General features: G+C 39.8%; 1 protein-coding gene across 1 annotated transcript in view; it reads left to right on the forward strand.

The window, feature by feature from the left end:
- The first annotated feature begins 17,772 nt into the window (after positions 1-17,772).
- Positions 17,773-19,140, forward strand: part of LOC124163908 (peroxidase-like) — a 57,186-nt gene continuing 55,818 nt past the window's right edge. Inside the window, exon 1 of the mRNA XM_046541016.1 lies at positions 17,773-17,978. Coding sequence (XP_046396972.1) covers positions 17,944-17,978 — 35 coding nt within the window. The 5' untranslated portion in view covers positions 17,773-17,943. The remainder of the gene's footprint in view (positions 17,979-19,140) is intronic.

Here is a 19,140-nt window from a genome sequence, read left to right on the forward strand (position 1 = left end):
GGGGTGTGGAATACCCACCAGGATAAGCAATAGGTGCGAGATTAATAAATTGTGGACTTTTAAGATAAATGGTTCAAAATGGTGAGTTTTACGGCTTTCTTAGGGATATTTTATTAATCCTTACAATATTCTATTAGTAATATCAATACAATTAAGTGAAATGGATTAAAATTAATATTTCTATGAGCTCTGGGGGGGGGGTTAATCCCCCAAACCCCCCTCCCCCCCGCCCCCCTCCCCCCGTCGCTGCGCCACTGGCTCTGCCTGTCGGCTGTTGTAAAACCATTTAAAAGCGCAAGGAGAGACCGACCGAAGCCATTCTCTTCCATTCTAGATCGCAGCAATAATAATAATAATATTCGTGGTGTTCCGCGGCCGAGGCTATCCCAGAGTGGAATGAGGTGTGAGTCTCCATGCTAATCCCTCACAATGCACTCAGCAATTCGATGCTTAACCGTAACTCTGCGCTTCTTAGCTCTAGAAACTCAAGTTCTGCTCGTTACGCCTGAACCAATCACGCGATCATTCTTTTTTCGTCCCTCCGAGTGATCGCTCCAATGATGTCGGATCACTTGGCGCGAGGGATGGAATGGACGGACCACACAATCCATTTTTCCATCGCCCGGCAAGTGCCGTTTTCCGTCATCAAGCTCAGCCAATCGGGTCACACGGCCGCTAGCAGCGATTTCAACGCCACGTCTGGCTTTTAGCGGGATAATAGTCGTAAATGAGCAAATAGACGGGATAAGCGAGGGACAAAGGAAGGGACGACCGTGAAATATGCGAAAAAAAAAGAGATCAGGGAATCGGGCATTCATTGGATGCATCTATCTCACGATTTGAACTCGGGCGCACGGGCAGGGGTGCCAACACTACAGCTACCACTCCAAATTCAAAACTATTTTTTTTCTAAAGTGCTTCAACTGTCAACTTCGATGATAAATTGTAGGAATAGATTGGCGATTCGGTTGAATGGGTCCTGTCTGCACTTTCCTCCGAATAAGTGCGCATCTCCGCATAACTACACTGCAAGGGCGCTAATCAAAACGTATCATTATTTTAGGTATGTTACAATCATTGGTTAACTTTACCTTTATTAGTTACTGCCGGTCAAAAACAACTTTTTTAGGTGTGAGTTCGTAATTATGGTGACTATAACCATATTTTATCGTGTTTCTTTAATTCCCGTGAAAAATAATTACTTGGATTTGGGTTGGTCGTAGTTTTTATGAACACCACATCCTAAAAGTTCCTTACTCCTCGTGGTAAGACGACTTTATTTTATGTTTTCATTTTTATTTTTTGGATAATGCTTAACTTTTATATTATTTCCTTAAATTTCGCGGAAAACATCAATTTGGGCAACAAAATATATAAGTACGGACGGCCGTCGAACGTTATCAAGTCGATGTGAGTGAACGTCGCACAGTCGAGAGAGAGAGGGGATATGATGATTCGGCCCATCCGTGCTTGCGGCGTCTTTCTTTGGGTGCGAATGGACGGAATGCGTCGGATTCGCGTGCATCTACAGCGCCTCACGTTGTGCTCCACTGGCGAATGGAGCCGTGAAATCGGCCCTTCGGAAACGGAGAATTCGCTCGCACGGCACAGACACGATCAGATCGCAAAAACGATTATCGGCGAATCCACGACGACGATACCAACGGTAAACTGGAGACGAAGAGACGGATTTACAAAGATTCTTTTTCAAGGCCGGACGAGATTGCAATCGGCGCAAGTGGAGTAGAATTACACATTTGCAAGTTGTGTCCAATTTTTTCTATTAAATTTTTATTCTCAAACCACCAAATACAGCTCATATTGGCCCGGGTTATTAATCAAATAATCGTACACGAACGACCATGCCATGGATAAAGGAAACTTACCCAGGCGGGACTCGAACCCGCGACCTCGTGTTTGGCAGGCGAGGACCCCGCCACCACCGGGCCGTGACATTAGCGTTTTCGTGGATTTCCAAATGGAATTGGCGAGAAATGTCGATTAGACATTTTTAAACATTAAAAATCAACCATAGTTGGAATTAAACAAAATAAATTCTATTAAAATAGAATCTCTAAATTCAAAGTCCTATCTTCAAAATACGTAATCAAAACAAAAACAATAGAGTCTCTACGACAACTGGGTGGAGTGATACACGGAATTATCATCATTGCTGATGGAAACGCATCAACAATACGAATTCACTCAGCAACGCATGCACACCGAGGGGCCCAACAATCACCATAGGAACCATTCCCTCCGCGGCAACTCTGAGTCTAAGCTCACGACTGAAACATGAAACAGCAATGGGTCAGTGGGCTGGCGTCTCATTAGCACGTCGAGGAGGCGTGTATGTACATATGTGGGTCGTTGGGAGCAAGGCCACGCCGAACGATCAATGGTGCGCTCAAATAGTATTTCCCTTCGATTTGCGATTATCCAGATGCGATTGCGATTCCCTTCACTGCTCATCCTGCTCATCGCGACCGAGTGCTCAACAAGGGTTGATTTGAGCGATGGTTCCCGGAGGAACGCTCATGAAATAAATTCTCAAGTGAATTAACATACTTTTTGTACTGAGAAAAACAAAATTTCCAGTAACTTGCTAACATACATCTACTGGACAATATCTTTTCTCCTAACACCAGTTGCCAAATACCAGGTACAGAGAAACTAAGTTCTAACGATAATTTTCTTAAAAATCATAATTAATTTCTAATACAAAAATCTTAAGTCATCACCAACTGCATTACTTTAAGAGGAGTATAATCCTATTAGTATCAGATGAAAAGGAAGAGCGTGCATTTTAATATTCCAATATTCCAAAATTCTGCGCACCAAGGAAAAAGCATCGATATTTCAGGAGTGTATCTCGTGCGTGATTTTCAGCGCTTAGGCAGTGCAAAACACAGCGTCAACTCAATTTTAAGACTGACGATTAAAATCGTGGGAAACCACCCTATCTTTCCAAGATAGGGTTTTTTTATTGACTTAATCGGAAGATTTTTACTCCTGGAGTACACATTTCACAGTTTTAGATTTTTTAATGACGATATGTATTTTTCGCGATTAAATGAAAAGTGAAAATTTTCAAGCGCGCAAAAACGCGATGGGTAAGTATGAATGATGGGTAATCGCCGTGTGACGTCAGCGGTAGGTGACCTTGGTACGAGAGCGCCGCGCCGCTTCGAGCAAAAACTATATTTCTCAAAGAAAAACTCAACAAAAAGTTAAACCTGCACTTCAAATGCACAGTATCTCAGATAACCGCTTTGTAATGGATCTTCCAAGATTTTTAAATGCATTGACAAAAGTGGTGCACGTCTACTTCAATATAAAAAATGTAATAGCATTGTTAACGGTTGGTTATGGTACATACAGAAGTGAATATGATGAGAAGAACTATTAATTAGAGGAAATTAATTGTATTTTAATGATAGCAAAATATTACGCTGGATGGATATTATGTCGAAATGAATTAAATTCATTTAAAATTCTTAACAGTATTCTGACAAGGTTTGGGGGTAGGGCTAGAAGCATATTCCCTTCTTTCAAAGGAGAAACACAAATATCGACTTGTATTACGACACAAGTGTTGAGTTACAATAATGTAAATATTAACTGTTGGGTCATAATACCTTCACGATGTGACTCCAAATAGTTTTCATACAATAATTAGTAATTTATTACTACTGGCAAAAGAAATTCACATGGCTCTAGCCGCCTCGGATCCGCGTCGTAATTAATAACGACTGAATACGAAGGCTTATATCATTATTGAAACAATGATGCAATGCCTTACGTAGGGCACTCCTCTACACTGAACACCCTCCTCCCCAAAGTCCTTAAATCCAGTGTTTCATAGCGTCTGCTGAGTGACTTGAATGTCCGTGGTAGGATGGATGCCAGCAAAAAATCTATATATAAAGTGTGTTTTGTGCCAAAATGTCGTTCTACAACGCTTAAAACTAGCGAAAAATCGTTTGTCACGGTTCCTCTGAGTGAGAAGAAGAGACTTTGTGGTTTGGAGCGGTCAGAAGGGATTATACAACCCGTAATAAAAATACTCGCTTTCATTGCTGTATAGACCATTTTAAGGTTAGTGCTTCCTTATCGACGAAGTGGAAGTAAAACGAATATTCATACACGGAGAGGAGGTTGGTTTACATTGAAAAATTACTTTGATGATCTCCACCACCATGGCCATATCGACTTTCGGTAAATTGTCCGAACTCCCTCTAACAAAGCCAGACTGTGAGGTCATTGAGCTTGGCATGAATAACCTAAGCATTTAGTGAAGTTAAATTTCACGTCAATATTAATTGAGGGTACTCAATTGAAACACAAGTTACAACGAGAGTACAACACTGAGACCCTTCAAAACGAGACAGTGCGAGAGAATCTGTAACGGCATATGTATTATAATATAACGGTACTACCGGCATACAAATTTCGTTATTCATTTTTATGCGCAATGCATGCATGCGCATGCGCAAAGAAATTCCGAAGTCGAAGAAAAGCAGAGCATGGCTGTAGCGTAGAGCACCTTGCTGGCAGGTAGCACTTGGCTTAAATAAGGATTATTAATACCTTACCAAGCGAAGAAAACTTTCTAACCATAGGTAATTTTAATAGGTTATTAATGACAAATGTTTCCCTGAGCTCTGTGCCTCATGCATGCATTGGTAATCTCAGACGACGTGAAACTCCTATCCTCTCGTGTAGAAACTAGGTCCCTGTGACGTCACGTGGAGTGCCCTCACATGGGCGCCATTATGGTCTTTTTCAAGTGAGGTTAAAATTGACCACTGAAATTCATCTAAACTGGGATATCTAAAACCAAATAATTTGTAAATTATGAATAGACTAATGATGGGTAACAAATCGCAATCAGTGCCTTTCTTTTTCTTTGATGAAGGAAACTACCCTATTGTCTTCCGAAACATTTTCAGATTCCTTTTTGATTGCTTAATTTTCAAAAAAAATGCCATTAATTCTCAATTATTCTCCGTTTCACATCACATTTACATTTTGTGCTCCAAAGCTCATTTTTGGAGTGTTAGACAGGGATGGACTCATACGAATATAAATAGAATTAAAATTTTTAAAACTGGAATTCTTTTGATGAAAACAGTCTTTAAAATCTCTACATCGGAAATAAATTGAACAAAACCACACGGACTCCACGGGCACAAATCACTACCGCACGTATTATTGTCCCAGCATTGTCGAATATCTGACGATCGCAGTAACCGGGAAACAATGGAGGAGTTTGTTTGGTACCGATCTTATTCTGGGTGAGCTTATGCGGATACAATTGCCGCGTCTTATCGCACTCGATGCTATGAAAAATAACGCCCAGCGAAGATTGTTCGCGAGGATTAAGGAAAGCGGAAGTCAAGGCGACGATATATAGAAGCATCGGATACCAATCTCTATCCCAGAGAAGGAGGAACAATTGAATGGCGATCACTCATGGCGGGAAAGAGAGAAATAAAATGTTAGGCAGGATATTAACATGGAATTATATTTTACTTATAAATAGCATTTCATGAGATGGGAAGAGATTTCGGCGAGGGTATGGCAGGGAGGGCAAGGCAGGATATCGCATCGGCCGGACATCAAACGACCGCAACAACGCGGAGACAATGGAGGCGAATGTTTGGTAGCAACCGAAATGGCCACTACCACTAAGCTGGGGCGAGTGCACTCCGGGCGTCTTATGATCAAACAATGATGCTATCAGAAAAAGTCATTCAACCCATCGACGAGTTATAAAAATATCTATTTCGGTTAAAATAGCAAATCGATTTTTAACAGTCTGAGACCCAAGAAATAGATATCGAGCTATGATCTTCTGCCTCATTTACATTACGATTGTTCCAGCGATTGTAGGAACTATCGTGCATTCATACGACGGTGGTTAAAACCTGTGCTGCCCTCTATTGCTGAAATCTAAAGTGTACGGGAAATTGACTGCTAGCAAAGCTGTTGAGGTATGCAGGGCGAAGAGTATACTGTGTCCAACGTGTATTTACCGAATAATATTTCTTCCACCCATATTCTTCCTTCCAAGGACAAATCCATGAAAAAAATAGAGCTTTACGAGCTTTTCGTCTTTCTCTTGTCACTTCCGATTCCGGTCTCCCAGCGCCTAACCATCGTAAAGTGGCAGCTTTAGGAACTACGTGAACTATTGTCAGCAAGGGGGCGACATACCCATAAGGATAATGCGTATAGGTTTTGATACACCAGTGCCATCTATGCCAGTGGTCCAATGCTGCCGCGAAGTTTGAATGCACATCTCGGCGCGTGTTTCAATTTTTTTTACGCGTCACGATAGAGCGTGCTATTCAGGCCTAATAATGATACTGCAATTGCGAGAAACTTAAAAGCAGTGAATGTAGGAAAATCTTCCTGAAGAACTTCCCCAGGTTACTAAAACAGTAACCATAATACAAGATTAATGTACAAAGTCAACTGGCGATCTGGTGGTTGGTAAGAAAAATGATCTCGGAAACTTACTTCAGTGGACATTAGTATTTATTGATACAATAACTGGCAAAAGAAATACAACAATAACAATTTCAATATGACATACTAGAGATGAAATCTGAGAAAGTTAACCATTCTACAAGCACATGAGATGCACAAGCAACAAATATCAATGACAACATGTGATGAGCAGCCTTTGCGTAATAGGAGAAAGATTCCATTACTTAAGTAAACACTCCACAGTTATAGACAAAGAGGGTGACCCAATTTTCCTTGAGGTAGATGTATCTTGCAATAGCTCTGGTACAGGGAAAACAATGCTAATCCTGAAACCATAGACCATAACAATACTTCACTAGAAATAAGCATGCAAGTTTGGATATCATTTCATGGAAGATAATTATTTAATTATGAAAGGAGGACATTATTTCGTAGGAAGTTGTTCATGATGAGTACCCATTAAGATATGCAACATATCTTGGCAGAGGAGTCTTAAAATGAAAGGTTCTTATAAGTTAATATCAATCACTTATACGAAAGAAAGTATTCCAAAAGTAGAAAACGAGAAAAGTGAAGAATATTTTATACCAATGTAGTAGAAAATAAGTTCTTACTTCAAAATGAAAGAGATTAAAGTTTTAAGAAATGTAAACATCGTAGAACACTTAATGAATAATGCTCAATTAATGACAATTAAACAGTTGAAAGGACAGAGTTGAAATAGCAAATTACATACATAACCAACAAAATGATTAGCATTAAACAAACGAAAGCATAGCACTAGCGATAAATGTGTAGTTTGAACACTAGAAAAACTGCTAGTACAATGAAAAACTTATTGAAATATAAGGAATACAAGACACCATAAAATTTTGAAAACATGAGAAAAGGTTAGCTAATCACAGGTTGAAATCAAAATGGAATAATGAAGGAAACAGAATTACTCACATTTTCATCACCAAATACATTTCATACCCATGCAATTTTGCAATAACCAAGATCATTGAGACTCGTATCCTTCATCGAGCACATTCCAAAATCGTAAGGGACACTGTAAGCAATAAAAAAAGTCTGCAGTTAACACTAATGACTATCAATAAGCCTCAATATCACGTTTGTTTACAACGAGATTCAATATGGCAGCCCCCAGTTCATTACTGCACAGAAAAACAGGCTACACCAGCGCCTCTATGTTGGGTAGGCCGTTGGACCACTGGGGCTCCGGAAAAATCGAATCGAAAGAGGTTTTCTATACGATATATCGCAGTTCTGTCGCCCCCTTGTTGTCAGGATGTCATGCATTCACACGGCTAGTTCGGACAACTATCGTTAGGACGATCGCTCGGACAATCGTAATGTGAACGAGGCATTCGAGTTTCGATCCAAACTCGATTTTTCAACTTCGATCTTGACCATTTCGTTCGATCTCAGCTACTCTGCCGCGGCCCGCTGAACGCGGGCGGAGACCATATGTATAGAAAAAGCATATACTTGTGTAAGGGGTCGAGTCATGTCTGGTGTTGAGTACGCGGAGAATGCAGAGTTAAGTATGAACCATGTTTGAGTTGGACCATGTTGCTGTGTGTTGTTTTCCATCGGCGTCGCACGGTGGGCTGAAATCGAAAAAAGCTGTCAAAAGCCTCAAAAACGAACTTTTTGAGCTAGGAAGTTGTAATTACACATGGACGTTCTCAAATGAATGATGCATAACTTACCTGATTTCTTTTTTCCTGAGCTCTCACGTTAACAATATATGAAAGGTAAAATTTGAACAAATTTACCGAAAAACGACTAACCTATATTTTTTTCTGGAGATTGCAAACTTAACTCTCTTAAACTCGCTTCATGAATCACTTTATTTACAAAAATGTTGTAATATATTCATAAACAATTCTTTTTCATCTATTTTCAGTTTTTTGGATTATATTTTATCACTAATCGTAGATGTATAACAAAATGGTGGATTTGTTTCCACCCAATTTTTTTATATAAATGTATAGAAAAAGCATATACTTATGCCCACTGACTTGCACCACACCTTTCTATAAAGCTTCTACATCGTGAATCTAAATTAAAATCCTGCTCATACCATCGAGTTTGGATCGTTTCTTCGAGCGTGCGGTGAGTTTGGAGAAGCGATATGCCCGCATTCACTTTTTCTATCTTGATAATCGATATGATAAAGATAGTAAATGGCCGCGATAAAGTAAAATCACTAATAATAGCTGAGAACGACTTCGGTGACGTGTAATCGCGGGGCACTGCAAGAGGCATCCATCGCATCAGAGTAACAGAGGGCTCTGCAGTTGGCCACCGAATGTGCCTTCATCCACTTCAACTGGATTTACAAAAGCCGCCATTCGCGTCGCTGTCGGCAGAGCGATCCGAATTTCACGAAAACATTTCACTGGGGCTATGAAACTAATTTTATATTCACCACGATGTGATTTACAGTTTCAAGACATACATATGCTATTACTCGTAATTGCAAACAATCACAAAAAATGGATCGTCTTATCGCAAATGATACTGATTTATAAGGAATGGGATGTTTTTAACCCCCCCCCTATTGAAGCCAATAAATTCGCCATCTGACCCCGAGGAGAATTTCGCTACATTTGAATTAATGGAATAAATGCACGACTTTTAATTTTTTTCGTAAAATCCGGATTAGGTTGCGCTTTAGAAAAAAACTACTTGGACCACAGACGGCATTTTCTTCGCTTCAACTTACACCCTTTTTTCAATCGAAGTTTGCGCAATTTTCCATTTAATATGTGAAGCGTGGGAGTCAGCCACATTTAGAGGTTGGGCACGATATCCAGTTCAACTCCTCCCGTAATGCATAGCGGCGCTTAGCCTTCAACTATTTTCAGTTTAGAGGCAAACCATCGAAATTAATGGATTGCGAACAATCGGCATAAAGCATCGTTTTGCGTACATCACCGTGAAGGTAACCGATTATAAATCGATCGAATAAGTGTCAGAATAGTAAACGAAGCATTTACGTACGGGAGGGACCTCCGACATGCAGCTCCCTTGGTCTCAAGTCCAACGGAGGAGTTGAAACAATAGAAGAGCAATCCACGCATCACTTACGTCGAGAAAGGGAGAAAAAAAAGTCTGTTCCGGCGTCATCCTTGGGCGGGAGTGGTGTTTAACGAGATGGGAGGAAGCGAGCGTGTTCTTCCTTTGCAAGTTGCTGCCTTCGTCAAAGATGAAATCGCCAACCCCCGTTATGGAGGTCGCTCATGTTTTACGTCACCCACGTACACAGTTGGAGGGGGAGTTGGAGGTGCTGCTTTGGTAAGCTCTCCGAGGTCTCATCTCAACGTCAATTAACCATGCCTCTGCAATCCACTGCGATATGCCTCCCACCCCATGCTTACAGCGGAGTTGCTTTGAAAATAAACATATTTGCATGAAAAAACCTATGCGTTTTAGGGAGGGTTTAAGCATAAATCAATGTTTTTATTTCAAAGTTGCCATAGCGCGCAATAGTTGTGTTCGGTCGAAAAACGAAAATAAGTCGTAAAAATCGGATTATGTCTTTCGATCGCGCAATGCGTCCGAATATTCGAAAAATCCATCATTTTAGTTTATTTCTTCCGAAATTATCTAGGGCTCTCCAGCATACTTTTTTATGCTGTAGTAAATAAGAGATACGACTTATTCTAAGCAATGAGATGTCTCTCCGGCCAAACTGTTTACTATACAAATGAAGACGGACACATCCCGTAAGCCCCACCGCCGAATGTTATGAACAGTCTCCACTCCGTTGGAGGCTGTTCGTCAGTTGCCAGTCTAAATCGTTTTTTTTCGTCATCAAGTAAGTTCTTTTCATTTAAGTTAACGTTATTATTGGCGCTTTCGATCTCGCCTTAAGTCATTGAAAGTTAAGTAAGGCTTTTCAGGCATTAAAATCTCCAATATGTCTTCCGTTCGCAGTGACCAGAAATTGACCCTTCAGTTTCATGAATGGACCACATAGACCAGAATAACAATAGCAAGAAAATACTTGAAAAATGAATACTTTATTTTTTATCGATATATAAATCATTTGTTCCACTCATTGGATGAGAAAGTACGAATTGAGCTGGGCCACCCCATTGGATTACACATAATTCCATCACGAATTTCTTTCGCCTATTCCTCAGTCAAGTATTTAAAATTAAGTTATGCATCGATAATCTTATCTATCCCCTGATTTTCATCTATCTTAACTGGTAGACTTTTCCCATGATAAAAACACAAACGCTAATTTCCAAAAATGACGCAAAGTGTTGATACTATGGTCGGTCGTTGAGTGTTAAATTAAAATTGATGTGAATATGAAAATGTGCGAAAAGATGTGAAAAAAGTGAATATCATGGAAATTACCATTTTTGTTTTTATCAAAAATATAGCAATTTTCCACGAAATCAAGCCTTAAACGATTTTATACGTTAGTAGACGTTGATAAGGCCAAATATCTTTGAACGACCTTAGATAGTAGGCCTTAGTACGTCGAAATAGCATTCTCAACATTTATCACATCTATATCCACAAATTAAGGAAAGAGCGATTTATAGCAGGGAGTGTTGGGACACGAGGCATATATTGAAACAGGCAGGTGGAATATGGAATTTATAATCATTGCATTTGCGAAGGTAAGTTAAAGGCAAATGACAGTATGAAAGCTAATGAAAAATAAAGCAAAGGAGAAGCTGGATTGGATACCCATTGAACGAGTCGCTAAAATCCTGCAGCTAAACTCCTAGGAAATGCATGTGCAAATAATGGCTCGCACATTTCAGGCACGTGGTATCAGAGGAATTCCGTATTGCGAACAATTAGGCAGTTATTGGACTTGGGACAGAAAGTCTAGTTCAGAGAAAAACAGATATTTTGAAACATCGACTCCGTATGAAGCAACTTTATCAGACACTTCTCGTTAATACGAATGCTTTTAATAAGTACTCAGCGCGTTTAATTGAAAAGTTCATCAAAATATGAATTGAAGGTTACATTTTCAAAAGCTTCTCATGCATTGAAAATGCTTGAATTTTAGCAAACAGAAATCCCAAATGTTAGGAATCGATATTGGGAAGGTTAATTACTGAGTTAATTGTCCATTATCCTCAATTCAAAATTCCTAAGCAAGACAAGCACCTAAGCTCCGCAATGTATTTTCCGCTTATGGAATATTGAAGATAAGGAGACGTTAAAGTTAATAAATAGATGTTAGTGCAAATAGGTTCAAAATCGAGATACTCATTAGGATAAATACTTTTATTTTGATAACAGTAACTTCTGAAGTAGTATTCCAAAATAAAGTGAGAATAGTCCTTGTAAAATAGACAAATTTCGTTCAAGCGAGGCTGATATATTCATTTGAGGAGGATCGCCTTCATTGCGTCTCATATATCTTCCATCAGACACGTCTCCTTTACCTCCCCAACATATATATGAATATGGTCATCAATTATTTCAGATCAAATATATGTAAAAGAATTATACACACTTGACGGATGTTAAACGTTAAATGGCGATTTGCCCGCTAAAAACAAAGGGCTTCTACAAGCTTTTCCTAGACAACACCGATTCCATACCCCCACTGTGATGGAACAAACCCCAAGTAGGTAAATATTCATCATTTGAGAGGCCGACCAGGCGTCCGGCACCCCACCGAGATTGCCAGACGAGTCCCTCTGAGTCAATGGATGTCTGAGTCTGGCGGATGGAAGCAGAAGCTTGGATGGAAGAGCACGGCGAGCGATGGCAATTGGGAAGGCCATTCGATGCGCGCATTCCGCGTTTCATGAATGAACTGGGCAACAATGCGAGCGTTTCCTAGAGATGAGGTTGCGGAGATGCAATTGTCATCCGACGCGAATGAATGATCTAGCTGAGAAATTGGGACACTCCAGTGAACTGGAATTACAGCTGAACAGTTACGCGCGTGATAACGGCGAACTTGGCTGAAAAAAGAGGAAAGGTCGTGAAGAGGTCGTCTTTTCTGTGACGTATTACGAAATTGCATAAAAATTAGGCTATCGTTTTGAAATTGTCAAGGAATGTTCTAGATTCACTTGATTCTCAAATTTGACTAATTTTCCTCGATATTTATTCAGATGTCATTTTTATCTGAGATACGAGGAAATGTTAACGCAAATCCACCGGGTAAGCGATGAAAATTTCAAGATGTTGACACCTCATCGGGTGCTACATATGGGAAATGTTTCTCTTTAGGAGCGAGAATTGGACGTTGATAGCAGCAAATAAGTCAAGAGTTCGAAATTTAGTGCTACTGAAGAATGATGAAGATAAAATGGATTGACCGTGTTAAGAAACGAGGAAGTGATAAGAAGAGTGGGAGACTTTTAGGTTAGCAATTGTGAATAAATGTACAAGGTGGCTGATAATATTTTGGAGTGCCTCGCTAACTTACTTTTATTACACTGGAGTGCTTTTCAGGTTACTTCACTTTAAGCAAGATTTCCACGAACGCCATTTAGTTAACGCCAGTCTCCATTCTTCTCATCCCGAACCTCCCGCATAGGTGGCGGGCAGGAGAGCAGCGGTCTATCCCGTAAAATAGATTCACTGATTGGCGACGAGTCTCTAATGAAGAATCCCTGCTTGAAAAAATGAAGGCCGCTCTCTCCTAACTTTTTCTCCCTTGGACTACTTCATTTTAGAGTGCGGATAAATAGGATGACGTCACTACTTTGGCTCCTCGAGCGTCTCCATGGTAACGTGAGTATTGTGTCACAAGGCTTGCGTACGATAAGCGAAATGGTGACCTATTGCTTTGGAACTATTGCAATCGAGTCTCCTGCTGGAAGCACTGGCGCTTAGTCCATCTAGTTTTAAATCCATGCTTCACCAGTGTCACGGATATACATAAATTCACCCGCAAATTTTGAATATTTTCATTGCAAGTATAGAATTTGAACTGGTACTGTCGTTATTGGCGTTATGGCGCTTGGAGTTATGGATTGCAAATACTTGGTTTAAAAATCATAAAAGAAGGTTGTACACGTGGAAAGCACCTGGAGATATATCAAGATATCAGATAGATTTTATTATTGTCAATCAAAGGTTTAAGAATAGTGTTAAAATGGCAAAAACCTACCCAGGAGCAGATGCTGACTCTGACCACAATCTTCTAGTTACTGATATAAGAACACGATTGAAGCTTGTTAAGAAAGGGAGGTTGATAAGGAAATGGGATGTAATAAAGCTGAAAAATGAGAAGAATGAAGCATATAATAAAAATGTTGAGAAAAAATTGGAAGATGTAAGACAAAGTAATGAGGTATCAGAGGAATGGAATAACATTAGGGATGTAATATGGGAAGTCTTAGAAGAGGAAGTTGGTGTTGTACAAAAGGAAAGAAATAGGAAGGAATGGATCACTCAGAGCATGATAGATAAAATGGAGGAAAGGAGAAAGTGGAAAAATGTTCACACTGAAGAAGGAAAAGGACATTATAGGAAACTTAACAATGAACTACGAAGATTAACTGATAAGGCAAGAGAGGAGTGGATGGAGAGAGAATGCGAAAAGATGGAAGTCCTAGAAGAACAAGGGAGATTGGAAGAAATGTATAAAACAGCTAAAAAGTTCACAAAAAGAGAGCCAAAGAAAATAAGTAAACAAGGAATGTTAAATAAATACGGAAAGATAACAACAGGTGTTGAGGAAAACAAAAACATATGGAAAGAATATGTGAAAGAACTATATGATAGTAAAGACGATCATTCTGAGATGGAGCTGGAAGAGGAATGGGAATGTGAAGAGGTGAATAGAGGACCAAACATACTGAGAAGAGAAGTGGAAAAGGCAATCAAGGATCTCAAGGAAAGGAAAGCAATGGGATGCGATAGAATACCATCAGAAGCATTAAAGAACATAGGTAACAATGCAATGAGTCGATTAACAAATTTAATCAATAGGATATATGATACCGGGAGCTGGCCTGATGATCTACTTAAAACTATTCTAATACCAATACCAAAGAAATGTAATGCCAAAGAATGTAAAGACTATAGGACAATTAGTCTTATATGCCATGTTACCAAAGTAATTACAAGGATTATATTAAAAAGAATCGAAGGAAGAATTAAAGAAAATATGGGAGAAGATCAATTTGGATTTAGAAAGGGTAAAGGGACTCGTGATGCAATAGGATGCTTGAGGATGATAGGAGAAAGAATGATGGAAGTGAATAGAGATTTGTACATTTGCTTTATTGATTGGGAAAAGGCATTTGATAAGGTTAATTGGAATGTGTTATTGAACATTTTGAAAGACATTGGCATTGATTGGAAAGATAGGAGATTAATAAAGGAGATGTATTGTAGGCAGGTAGTAGTTATAAAAATTGGAGATGATGAAACAGAAGAAATTGGCATAGGAAGAGGAGTGAGGCAAGGGTGCTGCCTTTCTCCAGAGCTCTTCAATGTTTATGCAGAAAAAATGATGGAGAAAGCTTTAGAAAAAGCTAGAGGAGTTGTAATAGGAGGAGAAAGAATAAAAACAATTAAATATGCAGATGATCAGGCAGTGCTGGCAGAAAGTGAAGAAGATTTACAACAAGTGATGGATGATATAATGGATGTGGGGAGGGAATTTGGAATGAACTTAAACATAAATAAAACCAAGGTGATGAGAATCAGCAGAAAAGAAGGTTGTGTTTGTATATCCTTAGAAGGAAATATCATACAGCAAGTACAGACTTTCCAATATTTGGGAAGTCTGGTAAGATGGAATGGAAGTTGTACTGAGGAAATAAGAAGAAGGATATCAATAGGTAAAGGAGCGTATGGAAAGGTAAAAGCATTGTTAACAGCAAAAAGAATTCCAATAGAGATGAGGAAGAGGTTTATGAAATGTTTTGTGCGGAGTGTAGTGTTGTACGGATGTGAATCATGGACTGTTAAAAAGAAGGAGGAGAGATATTTAGAAAGTTTTGAAATGTGGGTATGGAGACGAATGTTGAAAGTGAAGTGGACGGACAGAGTGAAGAATGAGGAAGTTCTAAGAAGAATAGGCGAGGAAAGAAAATTAATACATATGATTCATAAGAGGAAGGCAAGTTGGTTAGGGCATATATTAAGAAGGAATTGTTTGGAACGGAGAATAATAGAAGGGAAGATAGAAGGAAAGAGAGGAAGAGGAAGAAGGAGGATGGGAATGTTGGATGATATAAGAAGAGGAAGAAAATACAAAGACCTAAAGGAGGATGCTCAGGATAGAGAAAGATGGAGAGAAGTCCAGTGGAAACCTGTCTAAGGACAGTAATCACTGATGATGATGATGATGACTGTCGTTAATGCAACCTTAACTTAACATTTGTATTTACAAACAAACAATGCCAATTATTTATTGTTTTTAGTTTATTTATAGGTATGCATATGCATTTGATAATTATACTTTTATATCATCATTTAAAACCCTGGCACAATTTATTCGACAATAAAACCCAAAAAAAAACCAGTGGGTAGGTCTTTTTTAAACCCAGGTATTTTTTTACAATCCTGATTGATTACAGCTCCTAGATGACGGTCACGAAAATGGTAACTTGGGGAGATCACCCGAAAAAAAACTGGGAATACCGATTCCTATACAGATATCGATAAATCGCTGAACATACGTACGCATAGATTGGACGCATCGCCACAGCGAAAAAAAAAAGAACACGATGGGGCCTCATGACGGCGGAATATCAAATCTCAAACGAATGAATATCAGTTATAAGTGGCGATTTCTTACACACAGCTATTACTCAAAGAAGTTCATGAGTATATTTCAAATTTTATGGTTTGAGGCGTTACTTTATGGAATTTATTCATATTGAATGAAAATTAAATGAATTTAGTCATATTCAATGAATGAAATGGCTTGAGGATGACGCGTAGCGTTGTAACCATGGAAGTGATCTAATAAATATTTTATGTAGAGAAACATAGTTTAATTTTCATTCAATAAGTATATTTCAAGTACAATTACTTTTATTGTTGACGATAACAAATAAAAAATACTCAAAAAGTAATCGTTACCGGAAATTGGATCACTTGTACTGGATCGCCGGCCACCAGTGGGAGCAGCCCAACATGGAGCACATTAAACAAACTAGGAGGCTATTAAAGGATAAGAGGAGACCACGGTCATAATATAACCCTCGTTCATGCGGCGTGCGATATTTGAATTTCAAGCCTTGGAGTGTCCCACGCAGAAGGGAGCGCGGCTCCTGTGAAAAACCTTCGCCACCTTCAGAATTTCAACCCTGGCCTTTGAGGTGGGAATTCAACATGCATACCTAATCACAATGACCAATTAAGATTCGCAATTCATCTCTCATAATGTATTTTGCACGCTTCAAAACACGACAACTTCACTGAACATTTATATGGTAACATTATAAAAAATACTATACATTATAACCCTCTAATTTTCTGATATTATTGTTAGTAATTCTCTCGTATTGATACAACTTGAATGATGAATTCACGATCGATTTTGGAGAATAATCACTGATAATCTGCTCTTTGAAGTCTACGGCTCCGATAGTAGAAAACCCAGAGGTGATACTGCTCATGAGCAAGGAATCATTAGCACAATGTGATTAATTAATTAAATATGGGGTTTCATGGGGAACTAAAACCGACAATTTAAATAAAAACATATTCAAATAGATCCTGATTAATTTTCCTACAAAAAAATCTAAAAAAAATAATCATTTACTTTAAATTTTAACTGGTTTCTTTCAAAATCTGTTATGAATACTTTAAAGAGCAGACTAAAACCAAGTTCAGGAAATTTTTAGAACATACTCTTCCAATGCTATTCAGGGAAAAAAGACATAATTTTCCACGAGAGTAGTTGACATCAATCGACCGGTTTCGACGCTCCCGCATATGACCAAGGGTCACACCCTTGCACTCCCAGCAGTTCACACCCAGAGGATAATTTCGCGGCTGCCCTGGGCAACCTGCCTGGGCGGGAATCGAAGCACCGACCATCGGTTTGGAGGGCGATTCCCACCGCCATCGAATGAGTATTCCATATCAGTGAATTCGCGGGTCGCACCGCGGTAAAACGCGTGGTTTCCGTTCGGCGGCAGAGGAGAGGAAAATTGGCGAGGACGAGCGGTTCGCGACATTGCCCGCCCCACGTATTCCGTGCGGAGGGGTGGGTGAGCTAGAGGTCGCGCCGTGAGAAAGGGAGGGGTGGGGAGCGGAGGGGGACGCCGGCAGAGCGGTGGTCTCCGCAGAGTGGTCGCGGGGGCCGCCGAATAAGCATCGCTATCACAAGTGAGTGCGATTCGCTCGTTGAAGTCTCCGCGAGCGATCCAGTTGAGGAGGCGGCAAAGTGCTTCTAGTGCTTGCAGTGCGTGTGTTCTTGCCTGGAGTGTGTTGAGGAGTGGAGTGCAAAGTTTTCGGAGTGCGGTTGGAGGCGAGATGGGGACGAGGGCGGCCGCGCCGTCGCTCCAAACGTGAGTGAGCCGCACCACACGCAAACCTTTACACCTTTTCCCCCTCCTGGCGCTGCCCCAAGGCGTTTCAGCGCCACGCCGAATTCGAAGAATCCCCGAAAAAGCATGCAGTCCGATGAACTGCGCACCTATATATTAGCTGTGATTTTTGGTAAATTCGTGCGAATACTGACAATGAAAAAGTGTTTCAGTAAACTAAAAGTCTCATGAGTGCCACGGTAGAATTTATGTATAACGGAGATAGAAAAATAAGCCCTTCAATTTTACGTTGGCAACCAATGGCAACAGCAGGGTGAAGCATTATAATCACTTGATCCTGTGGTCATTAACACTGAGTCGTGCACCAAAAACTGCATATATTTGGAATTGCGACAGCTTTAACCGAGGCGGAACTTTCATCAGGTTTCGAGAGGAGTTAAAGGGTCCACGATGTCCGCCATTAATTACAATAATGATTATTAGCTCAAGTGATAATGTCCGAAGACAGGAAAATTGGAAAGCCAACTGAATTGGAAAAAAATTAATTGGTACGTCCGAAACCGGATTTTCGATTGACTTGGAACATCTTCAAGCGGGGGTGCGTCTCTTGCTCTTAGCCCCTCTCACAATCACACTCTTAAGCCATTGTTGGGTTCATCTCCCTCATTATGAGTGCTAATTCGCTCGAAAAACTGTTTCCGATATTTTTTCACTTTTATTGCCTTCCGAATTATCCTTTTTCGGACTCTCTTGATAATTTCCGAAGTTTCTTCTTCCAACTCGGGAATTGAATCCAGTTTTAAGCCATTCATCAAAAAAAAAACGACAATAAGAAAACCTGGAAGGTTCTCTAGTGAATTAGTTCCACCAAATTTGTGAAATTCCACAGCATTTATATTCTGTTTCGCCCAATCATTGGAGAACAACATGGTCTATTGTCGGTGCGGCGATCGTAACTACTGATGTCCTGTATGGGTGAAGCAGATTATAATCTGACACAAAAATACATTGTAAATTCAACGAATCAGTATTATTTTTCACACGTTTAAAGGCCCTGAGGATATTAATTATTAATTTTACTATGCAAGTAAACCATGAACATGGCCGAAGAAAACAAGAACGCCCGAGTACGAGTTGAACAACCATCCAAGCTAAGAAACCAAATTCAATATTATGGAGTCCA

Source organism: Ischnura elegans, chromosome 8, assembly GCF_921293095.1.
Source record: "Ischnura elegans chromosome 8, ioIscEleg1.1, whole genome shotgun sequence".
In the NCBI taxonomy this organism is placed as follows: domain Eukaryota; kingdom Metazoa; phylum Arthropoda; class Insecta; order Odonata; family Coenagrionidae; genus Ischnura; species Ischnura elegans.